This window comes from Tamandua tetradactyla, chromosome 1 (assembly GCF_023851605.1).
Source record: "Tamandua tetradactyla isolate mTamTet1 chromosome 1, mTamTet1.pri, whole genome shotgun sequence".
In the NCBI taxonomy this organism is placed as follows: domain Eukaryota; kingdom Metazoa; phylum Chordata; class Mammalia; order Pilosa; family Myrmecophagidae; genus Tamandua; species Tamandua tetradactyla.
This window is the reverse complement of record NC_135327.1, coordinates 187,489,444-187,514,420: the sequence shown is the minus strand read 5'-3', so window position 1 is coordinate 187,514,420 and position 24,977 is coordinate 187,489,444. Positions and strand designations below refer to the sequence as shown.

Below are 24,977 nucleotides of genomic sequence, written 5' to 3'. Positions count from 1 at the left end.
CTTTGGAGCAAAACATTTTAAATTTTTATTAAATCCAATTCATCTAATATTATTTTATAACATTATTTTGGTGTCATACCTAAGCATCATTTGACAAGTACACATTATTGTAAATTTACCAATCTGTTTTCTCCCAATATTTTTATTGTTTTACCTCTTATATTTAGGTCTTTAGCCATTCTGAGTTATGTTTTGTATGTGGAGCGAGGTAAGGATCCAACTTCATTCTTTTATTTGTGGCTATCCAGTTGCCCCAGCACCATCAGTTGAAATGACTATTCTTTACCTGCTACATGGTCTTGGCACTCTTATCAAAACCACTTGACCAGTGATGTCTGGGCTGAATTCTGGACTCTTAATTCTATTGCATTAGCCTGTATATCAATATTTGCATCTATACCACACAGTCCTGATTATCATTGCCTTGTAATAAGCTTTGATATTGACAAGTGTGAGTCCCCCAACTTTTTTCTTATTTTTCAAGTTTGTTTTGACTCTTCTCATTCCCTTGTAATTTCATATGACTCTTAGAATATGTTTGTCAGTTTCTACAATAGTCAGCAGAGATTCTGATGAGGATTGTTTCAAATAAGGGAATATTGCCACCTTAATGACAGGAAGTCTTGTGCTCCATGAATATGAGATACTTTCTAATTATTTAGAAATTATTTAATTACATTAAAAATGTGTGTAGTTTTTAGAATATAAATTTTGGATTTCTATTGTTTTTCCCAAAGTATTTAGTTCTTTGAGAGGCTGAGTGGAATTGTTTACTTACTTCCAATTTTGGATTGTTTATTGAAAATGTATATAAATATGATTGATTTTCGTTTACTGATCTTTCATCCTGCAAGTTGCTGAACTTGTTTATTAATTCTAATAGTTTCTAGGTTTTCCTTAGGGAGAAAGCATCAAATCTTTCAGCATTTACTATGATATTAACAGTGAATGTTTCACAGTTGTCCTTTACCAGGTTGAGATAGTTCCCTTCTATTTCTAATTTTTGAAGGTTTTTTATCATGCTATGTATTGGATTTCATCAAATGTTTCTATGATTTATTTTGAGATGATTATGTGATTATTTATCCTACTGACATGATGCATTATATTATATAAATTCCATTTGTACATTGTATATAATTTTTATATGTTTGTGGATTTGATTTGTTGCAGCTTTTTTTGAAGATATTTGCAACTTGTAATTTCTTCTTAAAAATTACCTTATTTTACTTTATTTCTTCCCACAGCTGCTCCTTAGTTCAGATTCCCCTAAAATATCAATAGCATTACTGGAACAGCCCCTTGGCTATGCTCTTTACCTCTAAGTTTTTCTTCCTCCAATCAATTGCCAAAAAGATTTTTCAAAAATGTAAATTTTTTCAAGCCATTCTCCTGTTTAGAAATTATTGCTAGCTCCTCATTGCTTTCAGGGTAAAGTTCAAAGATAAACCAGAATTCAATGCCTTCCATGATATGATCCCTGACTACTCCCCTGCTTTATCCTCATTATTTCCCTTCTTCTCTGTTCCACATTATAGCTCCTGGACATTTTTAAAAATTTTCATCCTGTCTCTCACCTCTACAACTTGCATAAAATTTCATTTGCTTGGATTGCTTAATAGCTGAGTAATGTGTTCTCATCTGACATGTCTTGACCTAAAAACTCTTCACACAGAAAGTCTCTGAAATTTCTCCAATGATCTTATGTACCCTGCCTAAGGTGTACTCTCCCCCTAATGTCTGAAACTTTGCATAATAATTATTCATTGTCTGTCTTCCCAGTGGTCATACTGCTTGATTGCCAGGACTATTATATATTGATAATTGTGTCTCAAGAGCCATGCAAAGTCACAGACACATAGTAGAAATTTTCTTGAATTAACACCAACAGAAATTGATTCTATAATCATTTGATACCTTTTGGGATGCTTTCCTAGCTCAAAAAATTTAAGATTACATATATTTTAATGTCAAATGGGATTTGAATTATCTGAAACTTCAAGTCTATTTGTACCCTGAAGGAAGAACTGCAAACAAATTGATTAAAACAAACAAGGGCAGAAAGAATGATCCCTTTGAAATTTCTTAAGAGAGAAAAGAACAGCCCAACTATTGATCATATTCTTTTCCTGTCTTCTCCTTATCTATGACTTATTCAATTATTTCCTTCTCTTTTATCTTATTTTGGCTTTTCTTCAGGTTTAAAAGTCACTTTTAGAGTACCCATCACACTAGATTTACAAAAGGCTTCTTGTGTTTATGGGGAGGGCTCTGGGCACTTTTCTTTGGGAGACTTGAGGGGAACATCTGCACAACCGGCTGACCTATTCTGCTTCCTCAAAATCAATATTAAAACTGTATTATCTTCCCCTGGCTTGACAAAGGAGTATTTTTTTCTTATATTAAATAACTCTGACATTTTTACAGCTAGCTATCTTGTATTTAAGGTGCTTTGTTTTGTTTCTACTGTTTCAGGGAAAAATTTTGCTGATTTTTCAGATTGTACAGTTTTAATATTTAGTTGGTCTGACATAAAGTTAGTTAATATCCTCTCAAAATGTTTGATCCCATTCAACAGTGCCTGAGACTTTACTTTACATAGCTAATAACGTCATTGTGTACAAACAATCCTTGGCTTTTATCCTTACTTGGGAAAAAACAACACCTTTAGCTGATCTTTCTCCACTTAAATAATAATAGAAAAAAACATTTTGTGTACTCTGCACGAAAAGGTTTAATCAACCTTGGTAACAACGCTCTCCTCATATTACCTCAGAATAGTGTCTCCTAAAATTATGGACGGTTGCTACATTCTCCATACATTATTTAAAGCTGGTCTTAAAATATGAAAATGTAATTGTTCCCAATGGAATCCCATGATACTTTTTCAAAAGGCGTGTGAATAAGTGCTAATGGTCCAAGGTAAGAGCCATGAATAGGTCCATGATTGCAAAATAAAAAGAGTAAAGGAATTGTGTGTTTTTTTCAATTGCTCTTTTGCCATGGCAAGGGACATTGAGTAAGTATGAAAAGATCTACTATAGCAGTGCTTAACTCCATTTACACACTACTGTGTCATACAAATTTCCCTGCATTCCCCATCCCAAACCAAACTCTTAAGATACCTACCAAGCTTCACCAATATACATGATATTCTGGTTGCCAGGGTAATGTACATTGTCTGCCATATTTGAGTTTGGGTGAGAGAACACAGAGGCAGAGTTCTTTTTTTAATGTAGTGTTCATAATACATCAAGTTTCCAGCTTTGGTGTTAATCCAGAGGAATATTTTAATAGTTTCTGCCAGGCACCTTTCACCTCCTTATTCCTCAGACTGTAAATCATGGGGTTCAGCATAGGCATTAAAATGGCATAGAAGAGAGAGATCAGCTTCTCCTGAAGGACAGAGGGCCCAGATTGAGGCTGGAGATAAGTGAAAATAGCGGTGCCATAGCATAGGGTAACCACTGTGAGATGAGAGGCACAAGTCTGGAAGGCTTTCTTCCTGCCCTCTGAGGACTGGATCTTCAGGATGGTGGTGATGATCTGGATGTAGGACAAGATAACCAGGCAGAAGGGTGTCATCAGCAAGACAATGCTAGAAACCATGATTATGACCTTGTTGAAAGAGGTGTCCACACAGGCCAGTTTGATGACAGTTAGGAGTTCACAGTATATGTTATCAATAAACTTGTTTGTGCATGTTGGCAGCTGGAAGGTCATGGAAGTATGCATGAGAGAATTGATGGAGCCACTGACCCAGGATGTGATGGCCAATCTAGTACACAGCCTCCCATGCATGATGGCTGAGTATCGTAGGGGGATGCACACAGCCACATAGCGGTCACAGGCCATCACTGCCAGTAGAAAAAATTCAATCCCTCCCAAGGCCAGGGAGAAAAATAATTGAGCTGCACAGTTCAGTAATGGTATACTTTTTCGTTCTGCAAGAAAATGCACTAGCATCTGAGGAACTATGCTTGTGGAATATGAGACGTCAACAAGGGAGAGGTTGATGAGAAAGAAATACATGGGTGTGTGGAGTCGGCTGTCCAGGATGATTAGAAGCATAATGAGAAAGTTTCCCAGTGCTGTCACCAGGTACATGACTGAGAACAGGACAAATAGTGACACCTGTGTGTCCCAGGCACTGGACAGACCTAGGAGAATAAATTCAGTTGCCGATGTCTTGTTCTCTGGTCCCATTTAAAAATGTGAAGAGTCTGCAAAGACAGTCAGAAATAATAGAAGCTTTAAACCAGAGAACTGAAAGGCTATCTCTTTAAGTAACATTCATTATACATCTTCCCCCTTAGCCAGGTATTTCAGATTCTTAATGAGACCGAAATGACAGGCTTGATTTCAGTGTAAATTACATACACGCCACACTCAAAAGAGAGGACATTGGCCACATCAAGGCATGAGGTGGTGTTAGGATACCCTGATGAAACCTGTAAATAATGCATTGAATTTTTTGGAGCTCTTTATTTTTGCCATCTTTCCTCACTCTCTAGAACTATGAGAGAAGCAGAAAGAGCATGGTATGTAAAAATGATAAAGAAGGAAAGCATTTTAAAAAGTTAAAAAACTTCCTTAAATATGTCAACTGCACCAAGCATAACAAACTATATTAGTCCATTACCACAAAAAAAGGATTGAGTGTTATGAGTAGTAGAAACAAAAGAGGTGTCTTGTGGAAAGTTCTAAATCAGAGGACCTGATTTACGTCTCACCCGATGTGTGATTTGGTTTAGTGACTTAAACTTCCACATGCAAAAATGTATAATATTACATAATTCCCAAGTACATTTAAGTTCAAATATACATAACTAATGAGAAAGTATTTTACAAATTATTGTTGCTATAAATTGCCAGAGTAATAGCATTCTATCAATGGAACTAAAATTTTCCAAGTCTCCCTAGGCAAGATGCTTTTTCCCCCAACTTCCCCACACCTCCGCAGAAAAAAAATCCTCTTACCTCACATATTATGTTTGATATCTCTCACCTCTCCCTTAATCTTCATTCATGCTGCTAATACTCTCACACATGCCATCATCATTCCTATCTGAAGATGGGCATTGACGTCCTTATAATTCTCAAATATAAAGCCTGCACCCACTGCAAACCACCATCCACCCTATCACCATATTGATTAACCTAAAATGCAAATTTTATCACACTGTATTCATGCATAACCAGATCATGTGGCATTAAATGGCTTAGAAAAATGTACATCCTGAACAGGGGAATGCCCTAATATCCTTAATTGGATTCTTCCTTATATAACTTTTATTTAATAACTGTATTATTGAGTTATAATGCTGTATGTTTTACAGCAATACATTTTATCGCATACCATTTTATTACATAGTAAATATCTTTCGCTTCTAAGTCAGTCAAATATTTTTAACCCATGAAAGTGTATATATATTTCCAAAGACCATTGCCTCTGTTTAACAATAATTAATATAAATTATTCCTGTTCTCTGCAGTCATAGAATTCCTTTGGGATCATTTAGAAAAGAAAATAAACATAGCAAAAGCATTTGAAACATCAAATATAGGAAGAGACGTTTGTTGGTCAGATGATATTATCACACCTGCAGTTAACATAATCTCCACATTAGCCTGTATACCTTTCAGATATACAGACCTGAGCTCCTGTTCTGTTTCCAGGATGCAAAATGAACTAAGTGATAAACAGAGCACAACATATCTAAACACTTGGTACCAGAAAGCCAAAGCTTGGTTCCTCTGACCTATGCTTTTCATTTAAGTCCAAAGACAAGATAGACTTTTGAGGATATTAGTTTCATTCTCTCTGAACAAACCAGGCCTTGAAACTCTCTTCTCTTCATTGCTGGGTACACAGCTGTTGTTTATAAATAGATGTTGCAAAGTGAAGGCAATTAAGAGTCCGTCTTATTTATCTATTCCTCCTGTACAAAACTGTTTTGTATTTTCTCAGTATACATTGTAATCCTAGCTGCTTTACCTTTTGCCAGGTATGTAATGTTCCTTTAATAAACAATAAAATGCTATTTTACATCCTCTGTGTCATTGTTCCTCAAACTCCAAAAACCTCAAAACATGCCTCCCTATATATGTTTTGAGCTTGATTCATCCAAAACATAAACAATCGATTTTGCATACACAGAACACAGCATTTGAGACTGATATTCAGCCCCTGTGTTTCACCTCTTGAGATATAACCACTATTAAAGAAGGACTACATTGTGCCTGTGTTCTATAGATTGCGGTGGGTATAAGGAAATTATAGTGGCTATCACAAATTTTAACAGTTAGGACAATTGTATGATATCATATGAAAGATGTCACTGAAATATTCCATTCTCAAATATCCTCTTAGATCTCTGTCACTAATGCTTAAAATGCCAATGCTCGTCATTTATTATTTTTACGTTGTGCATTGTCTTTCTGTGATTTTTAAAAGTAACTATGTTAAATAGGATTTTGAAACTATGAAGTTCCTAAAGTTACTGTGATTCTTTAAAAAAGGTCATCTGACAATAGGAAACTGTGTCACAGAGGTGAGGAAGGAATGAGAATTGACTCTGAAATTGTAGGAAAAGTCACGTAAGTGCTATGGGCAACAAAGATTAAGCTCTCTTCATTAAAATATAACTTAATTAAAAGTACTTAGAAGGACTTTATCCCATTATCCTATAATTAATAGTTACAACAAATATAATAGAAACCCCTACTCTTTTTTACAGAAAAAATGGAAATTAAAAATGAGTGTTTGGATTACTAATACAATTCCTTTTACATGACACAGTACAACCAACCAGAAACCTCAATTTTAGCCCATTATTATGTGTTACTTAAATGGATAAAATCTATTCATTTACTCCATGAAATCTTTATTTTCTTTACAATAAAAGTAAAAACTAAGTTTAAACAAATGACTGCTATTTTCCACATATTCAGCCTCTATAAGTTCATTCACAATTACTTTCTCAATGGATTCAATTTCCTACTGCTTCAAAGCATCTTTAGCTGAAAAGAAATGTCGCCTAAACAAGAAGATGAAGAATGAAAAATGTAGATAAACATGCCTATCTATGGCTGATGTAAAACCTAGAACACCATTTATCTGGTTGAGGTAGATACAGTTTGCCCTTTGCATGTTCCCGTTTCTGTTCTTCCTTATTTCTGAGTTTGTCCTATAGCACTTAGTATCTCCTTCATATATGAGCCAAACAGCTTCATGCCATTCTTCACAATTGTCTCTACCATTGTTTGCCTTCTGGTAGAAATGTCTTATTCCTGAACATTGCCCTTTCTTCTTCTATTTCCCTAGCTCATCCGATGTCAGCTGCCTGATCTTCAATTACATAAGAAATTTATAAAATAAATCAAATTGCATTATGCATGTGAATGAATAATTTCTAACATGGACAATTGCATCTTAAAAGCAGTATGGTAGAAGGCAAATGTTTGAGTCAAAATGAATATATTGATAATGTTAAATTATTAGGTAGTGATTTTGAACAAATACTTTCTTAGATTATCTTAGAAAATATAATCTAAGATCTATAGATTTACATTTGGTATTTAAGAATCATAGCATTAAACATCCCCCAACTCGTCTGTTATAATGAACTTAAATTCTTACCAGTTTATCTCCAAGATGGGAGGTCCACATTCATTCCCAGCTACCTACAGCTCTGCAGTGTGCTAGTGGAAAAGAGCATACACTCTCAAACAATGATATCACTTCCCAACGTAATATAACCTTTTAGCCATTGATAGCATCTTCTTCATTTTCCTGTTCTAATAGTAACAATAAAACCTTGAGGAAACCATGAAGATCTGTTCATGCTCAGGAAAAAAGGTGGGAAACCTGACTGTTTGGGTTTGCTAAAACTGACATAATGCAATATACCAAATATGGATTGGCTTTTACAATGCAGATCTATTAGCTTACAAGCTTACAGTTCTTAGCCCTTGATAAATGTCCAAATGAAGACCTCAGTAGCACAATACCTGAAGACTAGCTACCAGCTAGTTTGAGTTCCTCTATCAGATGGCAAAGCAAATGGTGAAGTCTGCTTGTCTGTTGTTGCTTCCAGCTTCTGGCTTCAGTGGCTTTCTCTCAGGTTCTCTGGAACTTTTTCAGTGAGCTTCTCTTAGTTTCATCTCTTAGCTACTGTGTTTTTAGCTTCTGTCTGTCTTTTGTCCTCTTATAAAGGACTACAGTAATAGGACTAAGACCCACCACATATCAATAGAAATAATCAAAATTTCCCACCTACTATAGGTCTATGCCTACAGGAATGTATTAACTTAAGTATATGCTTTTCTGGGGTCCATAAAACCTCCAAATCATCACACTGACACATATACAAAATCACAGACGTTTTTCAATATGTTGATGCCACACAGAAAGGATCATTACTTGCAGTTCTCTGATCCTCAGAAGTTCCTGTTTTTATATATTTATCAACTTCTAACATTTTCTATATAGGCAGAATTAGCATTAAGTTTCCAAAGACACCTTTGGACAAACACGCCAAACTATTTGCTTTACCTTTGCAAATTTTGATACTTGATTCCTTTATGATTTGCAACAGTCAGTGCAACATTCCCTATTCTACACCAGAGACTATATTCTACATTTTAAAACTGCCTAACAATATTTTCATCTTCTACTTCTGCCATATACTCCCATACTGGAAAAGAGAAGTATCAAATTGTTAACATTTGAAGGCATGCACACACTCCAGACCTACAGTATATTTCAGAATAATAATCCTTTCCACTACTCATCTATGTGTCCATTACACAGAGAACAAAACCTTGGATCCCCTCAAAAATAGAACTTGAAACATACTGAGGCTGATATGATTATGAGTTTCCTATTCATTATAGAGATGATGCCCGACAGCTAATTGGTAAGTGGTAAGAACCCAACAACCTTTTTCGCACCAGAATTTGTTTTCATATCACTGTGAATAAACTCCATCAAGCTTTAAACCTCATTGACCTTCTTTACTGGGGTTCTCAACAATCTTAGCAGGGACAGGTGAAGGTGCTGAATACAGAAGCAAAGCACACAGAGGTTTCTGTTAAAACCTGCAAATATGTTTCTTTTATATTGGTCAAAAATAACCAAATCCTTACCTGTATATAGTTGAATTGTCAATATAATTAGCACCTTCATTTGGAGAAAAAGTCTCTGATTCATGGTGAAATTGGCAGTTGATAGAGACATAGAATATATGCGTAAATATTTGTAGTAAATTAGTGTTTTTAAAAAGCCCCAAATTCACTTGGGTGCATTATATCTCAACTTTTAGTGTGACAACATGAAAAGATAACTGATTTTTCTTCTTTTAGGGTTTTGTTTATTCTTCCAGTTCGATTTTACTTTCCTGACTTTCACATTATGTGAATCCAGTTATTTAGAACCAGTTTTCCAACATGTGTGATCCTGAAATTCACCTTTGGTGATATATTTTATCATGGTTTGCATTATGGAAATGCACACCTTCTTTATATTTCTTGACACTTTGAGCTAATTCGAAGTTATTCTTCAGTACAATTCCCTCAAGCTGGCAACTCTCCACAGTGCAAACCCTACAGTCTATTCTAGACAAATCAATTCTGAAATGAGGGTCAGAAGAACCCAAACATTAACCAGAGTCTATCAAAATAGATATGTCAACTTTAATCTTGGTTTAAGTTGGTTTCTAAAGCATGGTCCCTCCAACAAGTGATGGACCATAGAGATTAGGCACTGCAGTCTTCTGTGGCCCTTGAGTTCAGAAATCACTTGGGACCAGTTCAGACTGTGAGGAACGCTGCTGGGACAAAGTTCAAAGGAGCCAAGAGGATGACTCAGACACAGAGCCAAGCAAGTGTAGAAGCAGCTGCTTAGGTAATGCAGGACTGAAGAATTCCCCTTAGGAATTAGAGTCTTAATTGCTATCACCATTCCCACTCTCAAGAGGAGAGTCTCTGCTGCTTCCCTTCTTTTCCCTGTGGAAACATATCCTCTTGCTATTCCCCTGACCACCACATTCACAGCAGGCTAAAGCCATTTTAAAAAATCAGATTCCCATGGTTTTAGGATATTCTCTCTAACCCTAAACCCAACTTTTAGCTCTCAAGGCTCATATTCCAGTGTTCAGTGAATTGTCCTGACTCCAAACCTGTTGTAAAACCGATCATCCCCCTTTGGCTTCAGGATGCCTTTACTTCTACTTGTAGAGACATGTGTTGCACTCCTCTGAGATATGTCAAGAGGCTAATGGGCTGTTTGTTATATACATTGCAAGTATTGATGGATATCCTAGTACCTTTCTTTTTGGTACTATTTTAAGCTCCAAATATCAGAGCATTGCATAAAGGGTTTAAAACTCCAAATCTGGGGTTACAAGGGTAGTTCAGTGGTAGAATTCTTGCCCAAAATGTGGGAGACCTGGATTTGATTTCAGGCCCATGCACTTCCCAAAAAACAAACAAGCAAACAAAAAAAATCAACAAATGGTGCTGCAATAATGGAATACTCACATGAAAAAAGAATGAAATGTGACCCTGCCATACAACACAAAAAAACATTCCAAATCTAAAGAAAATTGATAAAAGAATTATTAACAGTTACTGAAAATAAATTGGAATAGGAACATGTTGTCCAAACCCTTAATTCAGAATGTAGAAATCTCTACATCTCTTAAAGCATTTCTTAATTCAACTTTTTATTTGAGTTTTGGACTCTCATACAGTTGTGACAAATAGCACAGAAAGGTCTCTTGTGTGTTTACCTAATTTCTCTGATGGAAACATCTTGCAAATCTATACTCCAATATGAAAATAAAATATTTACACTGATATAGTTGACAGATCATTTTCCTCACCACAATTATTCCTCATGTTGCCACTTATATCCACAACCTCTTCCCTTATACTTTATTTCCTCTTTAGTCTCTATTTTAATGATGTTGTCAATAAAAGAATTGTATATAAATAGAATCATACAATATGAAAGATTTTGTGATTGCCTTTTTCACTCAGCATTTATCTCTGGAGAATTATTTGTATCAACATTGGTTAGTGATTTACTTTCATTGGGCTATCTTTTTCTGGTTTTGATGTCAGGATAATAGCAGCTTCATAAAATTAATTTGAAAGTGTTCCTTCCTTGTCTATGATCTAGGAGGAATGTATTTAGTTGGTGTTGATTTTTCATTAAATGTTCTATTGAATTCTCCACTGAAACAATATGAGCCAGGAAAGTTCACTTTTGCAGGGAGTTTATAAATTACACACTCGTTTCCATAGAACTAACACTAATAGCATTCAAACAATCTATTCAATGTTGGATGAGTTGGGATATTTTGTGTTTTCACAGAAATAATTTTTTCGTCCAAGTTTTTAAATGTGTATCTGTGTGTACAGAGCTATTTCTCGTATTCTGTATTACTCAGTTTGTATCTGTGGAGTCTCTAACGATATCTGCTGTCTCGTCCCTCTTTTGATATCTACTGGGTCTGCAGTGATAGCTTACATTTCAGTTTCCTGATACTGGTATTTTGTATTTTTTCCTTTTTTCTTTCTATATCTTGCTAGAGGTTTGTCTATTTTATTCATATTTTTAAACAACAAACTTTATTTCATTGAAATCTTTACTTTTCTGTTTTATTTATATCAATTTCTGCTTTTATCTTTATTATTTCCTTGCTTCTGCTCATCTTGGGCTTATTTTGCTCTCATTTTCTAGGTACTTGAATCTTGATTTGCTACTTTTTATCAGTTTTGAAGTATGCGTTTGGTTCCATAAAATTTTCTTGCTGTACCCTTTCACTGTGTCTCATAAATTCTGGTTATTGAATTTTCATTTTCACTAAGATCAACATATCTTTAATTTCCTTACTTGTCCTACAGTTATTGAAAATTTGTTTTCAGTCATTTGGCTTAATTCAGTCAAATGGCTTAATTTTCAGTCATTTGGATATTTTCAAGGTATATTCCTCTTATTGAAATTTTAAATTGATACTGCCATGATCAGTGAAACATACTATGATTTTTGCATAGTATATAAAGTCTTTTACATTTTTTATGTTTTTCTCTAAAAAGGGATTTTTTTTTTTTTTTTTTTTTTTAAAGATAGAGGAAGGAAAGGAAGGAAAGAAAGACAGAGAAGGAAGGAAGGATGGAAGGAAGGAAGGGAGGAAGAAAGGGAAACATCTTTATTTTTATTATGTTTTGTTTATTTGCTTGTTTTTTACATGGGCTGGGGCCGGGAATCGAACCGGGGTCCTCCGGCATGGCAGGCAAGCACTCTTGCCCGCTGAGCCACCGCGGCCCGTCCTAAAAAGGGATTATTTATCTATGTTACTTTCCATCCTTGCCATGTACATATATTACTACAATAATAGTTAGGAATCACAATTTTGTGTTCTAAATGTTAGAGTTAACATTCAAAGTTCTTTTCTGATTGATTCAAATCCTTGGGTCTAGAATTACAGAAAATGAAAACTAGAATGAGGCTAACATATTAAAATTTCAACAATAATATTTGTTGCTTACATATATGCAAGTACTAGTCTGTTAATCTCACTCATATTACTTCTTTAAAAATTAATCGTTCAGTGTACCCGTGTCACTTCAAAAGTCCTACATAATTTCAATGGCAAGTCTTATTCAAAATTCTTGTCTCTTTGATGCATTATATACTAAAGTGTCCATATAAGGTATTTTGTTTTCCATGATGAATTTTCTGATGTGAAATATAACTGAAGATTTTCACCCTGAGACTGTTGTTTCCTCAAAATAAGAATATTAATGACAAGCAATGAGTGATCACTGAAGGCATGACTTCATTCATGACTCCAGTAAGAGTTTTATGCTGTGTGAATTCTCATTTTCCTTACAAGTGTTGCTGTATCGATAAATGATTTATCATGAATAACATCTCCAGCATGAATAGTCTGGCACTTCTAAAAGTGACTTACACCTCTGGTAAAGGCTTGTCTCTATCAGGTGGATCAGTGGATGAAGACTTTTCCACTTTCATTACATGCATAGTATGAGTTCTCACATATATCAGACTATCTATTAAAGGCTTTGCTACATAGGTGGCGTTCATATTGATTCTCTCAACTTTGAATTGGCTTAGATTGATGAAGTAGTCAGGATGGCATATATGGCATTCATAGGGTTTCTGTCAGTTTGAGTTCAGTCATGTTCTCTAAGTTTATAAAAATAAACTGTTTCCCCATATAGATGATTTTTTTAAGGTATCTCAGCAGTGTGAGTTCTCTCATAACTTATAATGCCAGAATAATGAGTGAAGGCTTTCCTACAAAGATGACATTTATAGGATTTCTCTCCATCATTAATTCTAGAATGATGAGTAAAGGTTTTTTCATATACATAGAAAGTCTTACACATTGTAATGTGTAAGATGAGAGCTTTGAATAAAAAAATTACCAATTAGATGACATTCATGTGATTTACTTCTAGTGTGAATTTGTGTTTGTTGATTTAATGATGATGGTCACTGAAGACTTTTCCACATATATAGGTGAAGTAGGGTTTGTTAAGTGAGTTAACACATACTGAGTCATTATGGAACTGAGAGTAAAATCTTCAGACTGTTTTTTATATGTAATGTCATTAATTTCAACATGAGAGCTCTGCTGAATAATGCTTTTGGACAAATCCATTTCCCTGTCTCCACAATTCCTTTCTTTGCTCCAACTAGAGACATACATCTGATTTGGAGACCTTATATGTCACTGAAATCAGACAACAGATATTGTCCATCATTACAGCTCTGAATAAGTTTCACTGGGTTGTGTATAGCAGGGCCAACTCTTCCTAGCTAAAGTCTAAAACTGCATCTTTCAAGTTCACTAACTCCAGTGATAGCATTATCAGTAGCTCAGCTGACAACTGCCTTCTTCTGAGTTTTCTTTCACAACCAGAAAGCACCATTCATTTATTCAGACAAATAATGGTTGTGTTAAATATACTTGGAGAGTTACATTTATTAAATCCTCGAAGGATTCCTAATGATTAAGGAAGATTTACTTGGGGCATCACTTGAATCATCTTGTAGGGTATCCCTCTAGTGCAATGTGAACTTTGTGCAAGTAGTCCCAGAGCTGAGTGTGCCTTCCTCATAGGTCCCAAGTTTGATGCTTGTCTTATGAACCAAGACTTGGATTACTTTGGTGTATGTTCTGTGGGCACTTGAAAAGAATGTATACTCTGCTGTTGTTGCAAGGCGTGTTCTATTAATGTTCATTAGACTTACTACTTAATGGTTGTTTTAGTTTGTTAGCTGCCAGAATGTGATATATCAGAAATGGAATGGCTTTTAAAAAGGGAAATTTAATAAGTTGCAAGTTTACAGTTTATAAAAATGTTCAAATTAAGATAGCAAGAAGAGATTACCTTCAATTAAGAAAGATTGATGAAGTTCAGAGTTTCTCTCTCAACTGAAAAGGCACCTGGTGAACATGGTAATGTCTGCTAGCTTTCTTTCCAGTCTTCTTGTTTCATGAAGCCCCCATAGAGGCATTTCCTTTCTTCATCTCCAAAGGTCTCTGGCTGCCTGGTCTCTGTGGTTCTCGTGGCTCTCATGGATCTCGTGGTTCAGGCTCTCTCCAAGATGTTTACTCCTTTAAAGGATTCCAGTAAACTAATTAAGACTCACCTTGAATGGGTGGAGTCACATCTCCCTCTATTCAAAGATTAATACCTACAATTAGGTATTAATCTGTGGAGGTAATTGAATTAACAATCAATCAGCATTGTTGAAATGTTGGTCTACAATGGTGGATTGTTTTATATCTCATTTCAGTTCTATTAGTTTTTCTGCATATATTTTTCAGCATTATCATTTGATACATACATACATATTTAGAGTTGCTATGATTTTGGTGGATTGACCTTTTCATGATTGTATATAATAATGTCCCTTGACTTTGGTCATTTCCTGCACTTTGAAATCCATTGTCTGATATTAATAGAGCACCTCATAATTTTCTTGGGTAATGCATTGTATAATATATACTTTTATCCTTTTATTTTCAACCTGCCTATATCATAGCTTGGAGAATTTCCATTCACATAACCATACAGTGATCTATATGCATCATGCACTTTTTTTCAATCAATCATGCATTCACTTACTCATTCCTCCACCAATTTAAGTAACCAGTAATTCACTGTTCCAGTTTGTGAAGGCAGCTGAAATGAAATATACCAGAAATGGGCTGGCTTTTAACAATGGGTATTTATTAAGTTACAAGTTACAAATCTAACATCATGGAAATACCCAAATTAAGGCATCAAAAAGAGGATCCCTTCACTGAACAAAGGTCAATGACATCTGGGATTCCTCTGTCACATAAGAAGACATTGCTGCTCTTTCATTTCCAGATTCTGTTGCTTTTAGTTTCCATATGTCCTTGCTTGCTTCTCCAGGAACACCTCTCTGAAGTCTCTGTAACCTGTAGGTCTTCTCTTGGTGTCTCCAGTGCATTCCTCTACTCTCTGCATCCTTGAGTTGGTTTCACACTCTGTTCTCTCTGTCTCTCTAAGTTTTCTGTTTTTGTGATTTCATAGAAGACTCCAGTAAAAGGATTAAGACCAACCTTGAATTGGGTGGGTCACATCTCCATAGAAAAAAAACTAATTAAAATATCCCACCCATAATAGGTCTATACCCACAAGAATGAAGCAAAAGAATGCGGCTTTTCTGGGGTACATAATAGCTTCAAACTAACATATTCCACCCTCTGGACTCCAAAAAGACATGTTCTTTCCATATACAAAATGCATTCACTCCATCACAGTATCACAAAATCCTTAAATCATTTCAGGAACAATGTTAAGTACAATGTTTCCTCAAAATATGTATAGTTATAAGGTTCATTTGAAAATATTGTTTTAATCTGAAAAAGCTGCCAGAATGCAACAGACCAGAAATGGATCAGCTTTTAATAAGGGGATTTATTTATTTAAAAATTTATAGTTCTTAAGAGGAAAAGTGGTTAACTTTCATTTGAGGGTCTTGGTTATATGGGAAGGCACAAAGAAATGTCTGTTGGCCTTCTCTCCTGACTTCTGGGTTCCAAAGGCTTTCCCCAGGGTGATTCCTTTCTGCATCTCTAGATGTCTGGGTGTGAACTCCAAGTGCTGAGATGAGCTGTGCTGAGATGCTGAGCAGATGCCAGCCCCATGCCTTCTCAGCTGACAGAGGTATTCTGAACCCATCAGCCTTTCTTGAGTCAAGACATCTGTATTAACTAGAGTTATCTAGAGAAACAGAATCAGCAGGAAATATCTGTAGATAAAAAATTTATGAAAGTGTCACATGTAACCGTGCGAATGTAGAGTCCAAAATCCATAGCGCAGACTGTGAAGTTGATGACTTCAATGAAGGGTCTGGATGAACTCCACAGGACGGTCCACTGGCTGAAGCAGGAAGAGAGACTGTCTCTTCTGAATTCTCCTTAAAAGCCTTCCAGTAATTAGACTGTCACTCATTGCAGAAGATGCTCCCCTTGGCTGATTGCAAATGCAGTCTGCTATAGATGCAGCTAACATAATCAGGATTTAAGTCCATGAAATTTCCTTGTAGCAACAGACAGGACAGCACATGTCCAACCAGACAAATGGGCACCACCACCTGGCCAAGTTGACACATGAACCTGACATGACAGCATCTTTCCCTGAATGCCTTTGTTTGGGCATTTTTATAGTCTTATAAATATAAGCTTGTAATGTAATACATTCCCTTTTAAAATCCATTCCAAAAAAAATCCATCCAACTTCTGGTATATTGCTTTTCTAGTTTGCTAGCTGCTGGAATGCAATATACCAGAAATGGAATGGCTTTCAAAAGGGAATTTAATAAGTTGCTAGTTTACAGTTCTAAGACTGAGAAAGTGTTCCAATTAAAGCAAGTCTATAGGAATGTCCAGTCAAAGGCATCCAGGTAAAGATACATTGGTTCAGGAAGGCCAGTGAAGTTCAGGGTTTCTCTCCCAAGTGGAAAGGCATGTGGCAAACACAGTCAAAGTTTCTCTCTCATCTGGAAAGTCACATGTTGAACACGATCAGGGTTTCTCTCTCATCTGGAAAGGCATGTGGTGAACATGGCATCATCTGCTAGCTGTCTCTCCTGGCTTCTTTTCATGAAGCTCCCCAGGAGGCATTTTCCTTCTTCATCTTCCCAGTTCACTGGCTGGTGGTCTCTGCTTATCATGGCTATGTCATTCTGCTCTCTCAGAATCTCTAGCTTTCTCCAAATGTTTCCTCTTTTATAGGGTTCCCATAAGCTAATCAAGACCCACTCAAATGGGTGGAGACATGTCATCACCCAATCCAGTTTATCAACCACTCTTGATTAAATCACATCTCCAGGAAGATGATCTAATTGCAGTTTCAAGCATACAATGCCGAATAGGGATTAGAAGAAGCGGCTGCCTTTACAAAATGGGATTAGGATTAAAACATGTTTTTTCTAGGGTACATACACCAGTTCAAACCAGCACAATTGCATTCTATCCACTTTAACAAGCCAAACAGGTGTGGTCTGTCCTAAAGCAAAATTGTCCTCTGGCTGTGGAACTGTGAACCTTAGACCAAATTATCTGCTTCCAATATGCAAAGGAAGGGCAGTCATAGAACAAATGTTCCCACTTACATAGGGAGAAATTGGAAGGAAAACAGGGGTCAAAGCTCCCATACAGTTCCAAAAACCTACAGACCAAACTTCATTAGACTTCCAGGCCTGAAAGTTACCCATATAATGATGTTTTATCCTCAGGGCTTGAGATAACAGCAGTCCCATCCTCTCCAAGGACTCACACAGCTGCTCTGCTCTCTCTAAACACTGGATAAGGGCTCCAACATCTCCAAGTATTGGGGCTACATTCCTGTTCTAGGCCCCAAACTCCTTAAACATCTGGGTGGCAGCTGGACTCTTTGCCATCTCTGGGGCACATGATAAACTTATTGAGATCAGTAGGGTGGAGGCCAGGCTATCCACAATCCCCAGGGAATGTTCTCTACCCATTTTTAGGCCCTGAAATGGCGGCATTTCTCCTGAACAACAAGATGGCTAAGCCCCTCTTAATTCTCCAGGAATCTGAGAGCCCTGGGGTGATGACACTTTTCCTGAACAATGGGGCAGAAGGCCCACCTCTGCAAGCTCACCCTTCCAAATATGTGGTGGGTCTGTGGTACTGGCTCAAGTTCTCTTATACAGACCTCAGCTTCCATTGCTCTACTTTTAAAGTGATATTTCCTTCACTCTGGCCCCTTTTTGTCCATTTTAGTCTGACTAAAATTGTACAAATAAGTTGTAAAATTTATACCGATACTACTACAAACTTGTTGATTTCCCATTCAGAAAATAGGTGTTCCAGCCATTTCACAATAGGACATTTCGCAAATCCTTTCTGGATAACTCCATTTCTAATCTGATTCCCACTGACATGATTGACTGGTTCGTACATGACATGAGGTTAAATCCTCATATGGGGCACTAGCATATGGGATCTCAATTTCTGGAGGCCCTGAATTTTCCAGGCAGTCAATTTCTGGTTTCTTTACACCCAAGAGTACAGTTCTCAGCGTATCCCATTTTTCTTGTACTTTACCATAATCTTCAAAGAGAATGCAGGCTGCATTTTCCACCTTTAATTTGGAAATCTCTTCAGCTAAGTATCCCAGCTCATGGCTCTCAAATTCTCTATTCCATCTGATACCAAGACACAATTTTGCCAAGTTCCCTGCCACTTCAAAACAAGATCACCTTTCCCCCTTTGCAATGACACATCTATCATTTATGTCTAAGCCCTCATCAAAAGTGTATTTAGGGTCCATATTTCTACTAACATTCTCTTTAAAACAATATAGGCTTTCCAAGCAAGCAAAATCCATTTATAACCTTTATCCATTTGCTTGCTTCTCTGGGGACACCTCTAGGAGCTCCATGTGGCTTTTTTAGATTCTTCCAGGCATCTCTCTCTCTCTGAATCCTTCCCTTGATTTTATCTCTCTGCGATCTATATCAGTCTTTCTGTGTTTTCTGCCTTATTCTCTTCATAGAGGACACCAGCAAAAAGATTAAGACCCACCTTGAATTAGGTGACCCACATCTCCATGGAAACACTCTAATCTGATCTCAATAATAGGACTCCAGCCACAAAAATTAATTAAAAGAACATGGCCTTTCTGGGGTACACAGCAGTTTCACACCAGTATATTTACCAACACCATCACTGTATATTGATTCATCTACTAAATTAATTTTCATCATTGCAAACCTCATTTTTCCTCTCACTCATCTACTCACACTCTCACCCCACTGATGAAATCTGTGTGATCCACATGTCAAATATTCATTTTATTAATATTCATTAATTATTACCAAATTTCTCATCCTCCAGCTAATTCAATAATTTATTATGCCTAATTACCATGGTTTCTGCTAATGTAACACACAATGACATTTAAAAACATGCTATGATAGTCAAAGGAATCTGAAAGAGAAGTAAAGGCACACATTTTATTTCTCTCCCCAAATTCTATATCCCACTAAAACTGACAAAGTTTTTTTAGGTATTTTTTCTTGGCAGGTTAGAAAAATTCAACAGCTGTTACTCCTTTAATAAAAGTATCTCACATTTACTACTCTGTTTCTCAACCTGCAGTGAAGGTAACTTCCTAAATTCCTAGCCTTTAAAAAGGACTCTGTGCCAGTTTGGAAGTATTATGTACCTCAGAAAAGCCATCGTCTTAATCCTGATTCAATCTTGTGGAGGTGACCCTTTCTTTTAATCCTGATTCAACACAATAGTTTGGAAACCTTTGATTAGATGACCTCCACAGAGATGTGACACATAATTGTGGATGTGATCTTTTAATTAGATGGATATGTGACCCCACCCATTCAAGGTGAGTCTGAATTAGTTTACTGGAATTCTTCAAAAGACGAAACATTTTGGAGAGAGCTGACAGAAATAACAGAAGCCTCAGAGCTGACATGAACTTCACAGCCAAACTGACATGATGCAAACACATGGAGAACAGAGACTTGGATGTTTGGAGATGCTTGGAGCCCTCCAGACATTGCAATAAGATATCAGGCAATACAGAACCAAGGGAAGCCAAGAGATGAAAGCTAGTCCTGGATAAGTAAAGTGAGGAGCTGCCATAGGAACAGAGGCTGAAAGCAGTGGAGCCCAGGAGCAAGGGACTGGCAGATGCCAGTCACGTGACCACCCAGCTGACAGAGGTGTTCCTGACCCATCAGCCTTTCTTGAGTGAAGGTAACATCTTTTTGTTGCCTTAATTTAGACACTTTCACTTCCTTAGAACAGTAAACATGTAACATTAAATTGCCCTTTATATAAGCCATTCTAGTTCTGGTATACGGCATTCCAGCAGCTTGCAAACTAACACAAGCTCGCTGGTACTCGAAACATCAGAAACACTTTAAATTCCTTAATCTCATCCAACCTCTGTTATCCTGTAAGTTCTAGTATCACTTCTTTAAAATAACTACCATTCATAATTCTCTTTTCCATTTTTAATACTGCAGCCAATTAAGTATACTACAATTGGGTTCACAAGAAATGTATAGATGTGAACCAATTCTCATTTTAGACTTTTCCAATATTGTTAAAGGTGAATTCTCTGAATGTAGAAGCCTCAGCACCATGTGAGACTTAGAAATGTAAATTCTTGCACCCCAATCCAAACTCCTAATTCAAAAAATCTTGGGAAGAAATCCAGCAACCAATGTTTTAACATGCTTTCCAGGTATTTTGATGCATACTAAGATTTTAGAGCTAAGAGAACAAATTTTCTGTAGACTATTCTCATCTAAATCATTAATTATAACACTTTCATTATGCCATTCAATAATTATTAAGTGTCTGATCCTAAAGTTCTGAATAATTCTATTACCAAACCTAAACTCCTCAACTTAGAAAGAAGAGTTCAAGTCAACCAAATTCCATCTCTATCCTAAGATTTTCCCTGATTCACCCTAGACAAACCTCATCTTACAATATTTACCATACCCAGAACAGGGAATGCTCTCTTCTCTACACAGGAAGTTCATCTCATAGGATCAATACAGCAATTGAATCACTTTATTTAAAGAGCAATTTCACAGATATGCTAATATTTCCTATTAATTCATGGATTTGGGATTAAACACCTAACATACCCGTAACAAATTATTCCCTTGTAGGCACAATTTATGTAATTAAGGTAAACTGTCTTATATAAGAAACTTTACTGGGTTCCTATTTATTGAGCTATTTGCCATAGATATAATTTACTTAGTGTCTTCATTTGCTAGGCTACTCAAATAAATACCATAAGAGGGTTTGGATTAAGCAATGGGAATTGTGAGCTTATGGTCTTTAAGCAAAAAGAAAGTCCAAATCAAGTCATCATAAAAGCAATCATTTTCCCTGAACACTGGTTTTTCTGAAGCTGGCTATGGGTGATCCATGGTCCTTAGTTTGTCACATGGCAAGTCACATGGTTGCTTTCCCTGGTCTTTCCCTGCTCTTCCAGATTCCATGAGGTCCTGATTCTGGCTGTCTCTCTGTTGCTCTTTGTCTCTTTGTGTCTGAATTTTACTCTTAATAAAAAAGACTCCAGTACTAGAATTAATATGCATACTGATTGGGGTGGACTTCACTTCCTTAACTGAAGCAATCTCATCAAAATTTCTACTGTCAATGGATTTATACCAATAGGAATGGATTATATTGAATAACATGTTTTCATCAGGTTCACACAGGTTCATTGCACTGCACATAGTTTCAAATTAAACTTCCCACTCCTCCAACACATAAATTTTGTCTAAATAAAAAGAGATTTAAAAATTGAACATTTTCAGTTTCAAGAGAGAGTAGTCATTCCTTCCTGATGATGAGAAAAGTCCAAATAATCCGCAAAATTATGACTATTCTTTAACTCATCGGAGTGTTGTTGCTGCAAAGCAAACAACCAGCATGAAATCTAGGACACATACACGTCTCAAAGAGAGATGGGGATGTGAACCTTGCATTTTATGACCCAGAAAACAGGAGGGAAATGGTGCTACAACACAAACCTGTAAGAGTTCCATCAAATAACCTGATCTAACTGACATTTATAAAGTACTCCACCAAATAATAGCAGAATATGAGTTGTTTTCCAATGAACACAGAACATTTACCAAGATCAACCATATTCTGAACCATAAAACATCCTCAAAAAATTTAAAACCTTAAATGTATATTCATTACCACTAACATTCAAGTAGAAATAAATTACAGAAAGATATACATTGTAAGTATTGGAATTTTTTGAGAATGTGGGAAGTATTGGAAAATTAAGCAACTTACCTCTAAATGAGGAAATTATGTGAGGGAATTAGAAAGTGTTTTATATTGCATGTAAATGAATAAAGCATACAAAAATTTCTGACAAAACTAAACCACTCCTTAAAGGAAAATTTAAAGCATTAGAAGCTCAAACTAGAAAACATGAAAGGTCTCAATTCAACACTTAAATTTCCAATAAAGGAGTGTAAAAAGATCAAACTGAACCCAAACAAGTAGAAAAACAAGAAAAACAAGATAAAGGCAGAAATCAAGGAAATTGAAACAGGATAATAGAGAAAAAATCAATGAAACAGAAATTTGATTCCATGATAGAATCTATCAAATTGATAAACATTTAGCCAGACTGACCAAGAACAAATAAAAGAGAATAAAAAGATTAAAAATCAGGATACAAAGGATGATACTTATAAAATCCAACAGACATTTAGAATGGTAATAAGGGAATATCGGGATCCTATAAATGCCCATATCCAACAAAGTACTTTTTGGAACTGTTTGGGAACTTTGATCCCTGTTTTCCTTCTAATTTCTCTCTATGGAAATGGAAACACTTATCCTGTGACTGTCCTTCCTGTTTTATGGGAAGCAAATAACTTGTTCCAAGTTCCACAGGTTCAAAGCCAGAGGAGATTTTACCTTAAGACAGACCACACCTACAGGTGATTTTGATGGAACTTTGTACTTAATATTGTTACTGAAATGATTTATGCTTTTTTGTGATATTGTGATAGAATGAATGTATTCTCTATACGGAAAAAACATGATATGGGGGGTACAGAGGGTGGAACAGTCTGGTTTGAAACTGTTATGCGCCCAAGAAAAGCCATCTTCTTTTCATCCATTCTTGGGAATGCAGACTTATTATGGGTGGGACCTCTTGACTAGGTTGTTTCCATGGAGATGTGACCTACCCAATTCAAGGTAGGTCTTAATCCTTTGATTATAATCCTCTATGAAAAGAATAAAGACAGAAAACAAGAACAGAGAGATGAAACAAAAGACACACAGTGTGAGAAATGCCACTTAAACGTTATGAGAAGACCTGCAGGACACAGAAAGATCAGAGAGTTGTCCCTGGAAAAGTAGGAAGGACCCATAGGAGCTGAGGGAAAAGGGCAATTAAAACCAAAACCCAGGAGAGAAAGACCAATAGATATCACCAAGTACCTTCCCATGTGACAAAAGAACTCCAGATGCCAGCAGCCTTTTTTCATAGAATGTATCCTCCTATTAATGCCTGATTTGGACATTTCTACAGCCTTAGAATTGTAACTTGTTACTTAATAAATTCTATCATAAAAATCAACCCATTTCTGGTATATTACATTATAGCAGCTTTAGAAAACAGAAATACAGACCCCCCTCTGAACTCTTACAGCCCCATTTTCATGCTCATGTGTCCAAAGACAAGAACCCAGAGGCAGAGACAACCTGTGCCCATACAACCTACAAGCTCTGGATTATATTCCATTGCTCAACAAGGTCTATGGCACACAGATTTCTCCTAACAACAGTCAAGGCTGTGAGTAGCACCTCTGAGTAGTATCTACTACACCCACCACCAACCATAACTCATCTCTTCCTGATCTCCTATCAAATTGTCTGCAGGGAACCAAGCAATGCCATCACAGGAGGACAGTGCAGCATCACATAGCCTTTAGCCTAAACAGACTAGATTGCAAAATCTCATTCAGATTGGAGATCGACTTTCATGTTAATTTGGTTTGTTTCTGATCCAATGAAACTAATAAAGCAGACTTTAGAGATACTGCAGATTTGTTTCCAGACAACCACAATAAAACAAGTTACATGAAAGTTTTGTTTTCCTGGTGCATATAAGTTATGTTTATACTATACTGTAGTCTATTAAGTTTGTAATCGTATATGTCTGCAAAAAACATTGTACATAGCCTGATTAAAAATATTTTAATGCTGTAAAATGTTAACCATCACCTGAGCATTCTGTAAATCATAATCTTTTTGCTATTAGAAGCGCTTGTCCTGATGTTGATGGCTAATGACTGAATAGAGTGGCACTTGCTAAAGGCTGAGATGACTGGCAATTTCTTAAAATAAGACAATAATGAAGTTTGCTGTATCTTAGCTACATCTTCTAGATAACTTCCTACAGCTTTTATATCAGCACTTGAGGTTTGTCCTTCCATTTTTATATAATAAAGATGGCTTCTTTTCTTAATCTTGATGAACAAGCCTCTTCTAGCTTCAGCCTTATATTCTGCAGCTTCCTCACCCCCACTGGCCTTCAGAGAGTTAAAGAGAGTTAGTTCCTTGCTCTGGTTTAGGCTTTGGCTTAAGGGAATGTTGTGACTGGTTTGATCGTCTATCGACACCACTAAAATTTTTTCCATATCAGCAATAAAGTTGGTTTGCTTTCTCATCATTCATGCATTCACTGGAGTAGCATCTTTAAGTTCCTTCCAGAACTTTTCCTTTGCATTAAAAACTTGGTTAACTAGTTGGTGCAGGAGGCCTAGTTTTTGACCTATTGCAGCGTTCAACATGTCTATCTTGCTAAGCTTAATCATTTCTAGCTTTTGATTTAAAGTGACAGAT

The 24,977-nt window shown here is 36.2% G+C and overlaps 1 protein-coding gene across 1 annotated transcript; it reads right to left on the bottom strand.

The window, feature by feature from the left end:
- Positions 1-3,246: 3,246 nt before the first annotated feature.
- On the bottom strand, positions 3,247-4,214 carry LOC143687596 (olfactory receptor-like protein OLF3). The gene has a single exon (XM_077164705.1). It carries the CDS (start codon positions 4,204-4,206, stop codon positions 3,253-3,255), a length of 954 nt encoding a protein of 317 aa, XP_077020820.1. The 5' UTR covers positions 4,207-4,214; the 3' UTR covers positions 3,247-3,252.
- Between the last annotated feature and the right edge of the window lie 20,763 nt (positions 4,215-24,977).

Excerpts from the sequence above, each read along its gene's own strand:
- LOC143687596 (XM_077164705.1), bottom strand. The coding sequence starts at position 4,206 with ATGGGACCAGAGAACAAGACATCGGCAACTGAATTTATTCTCCTAGGT.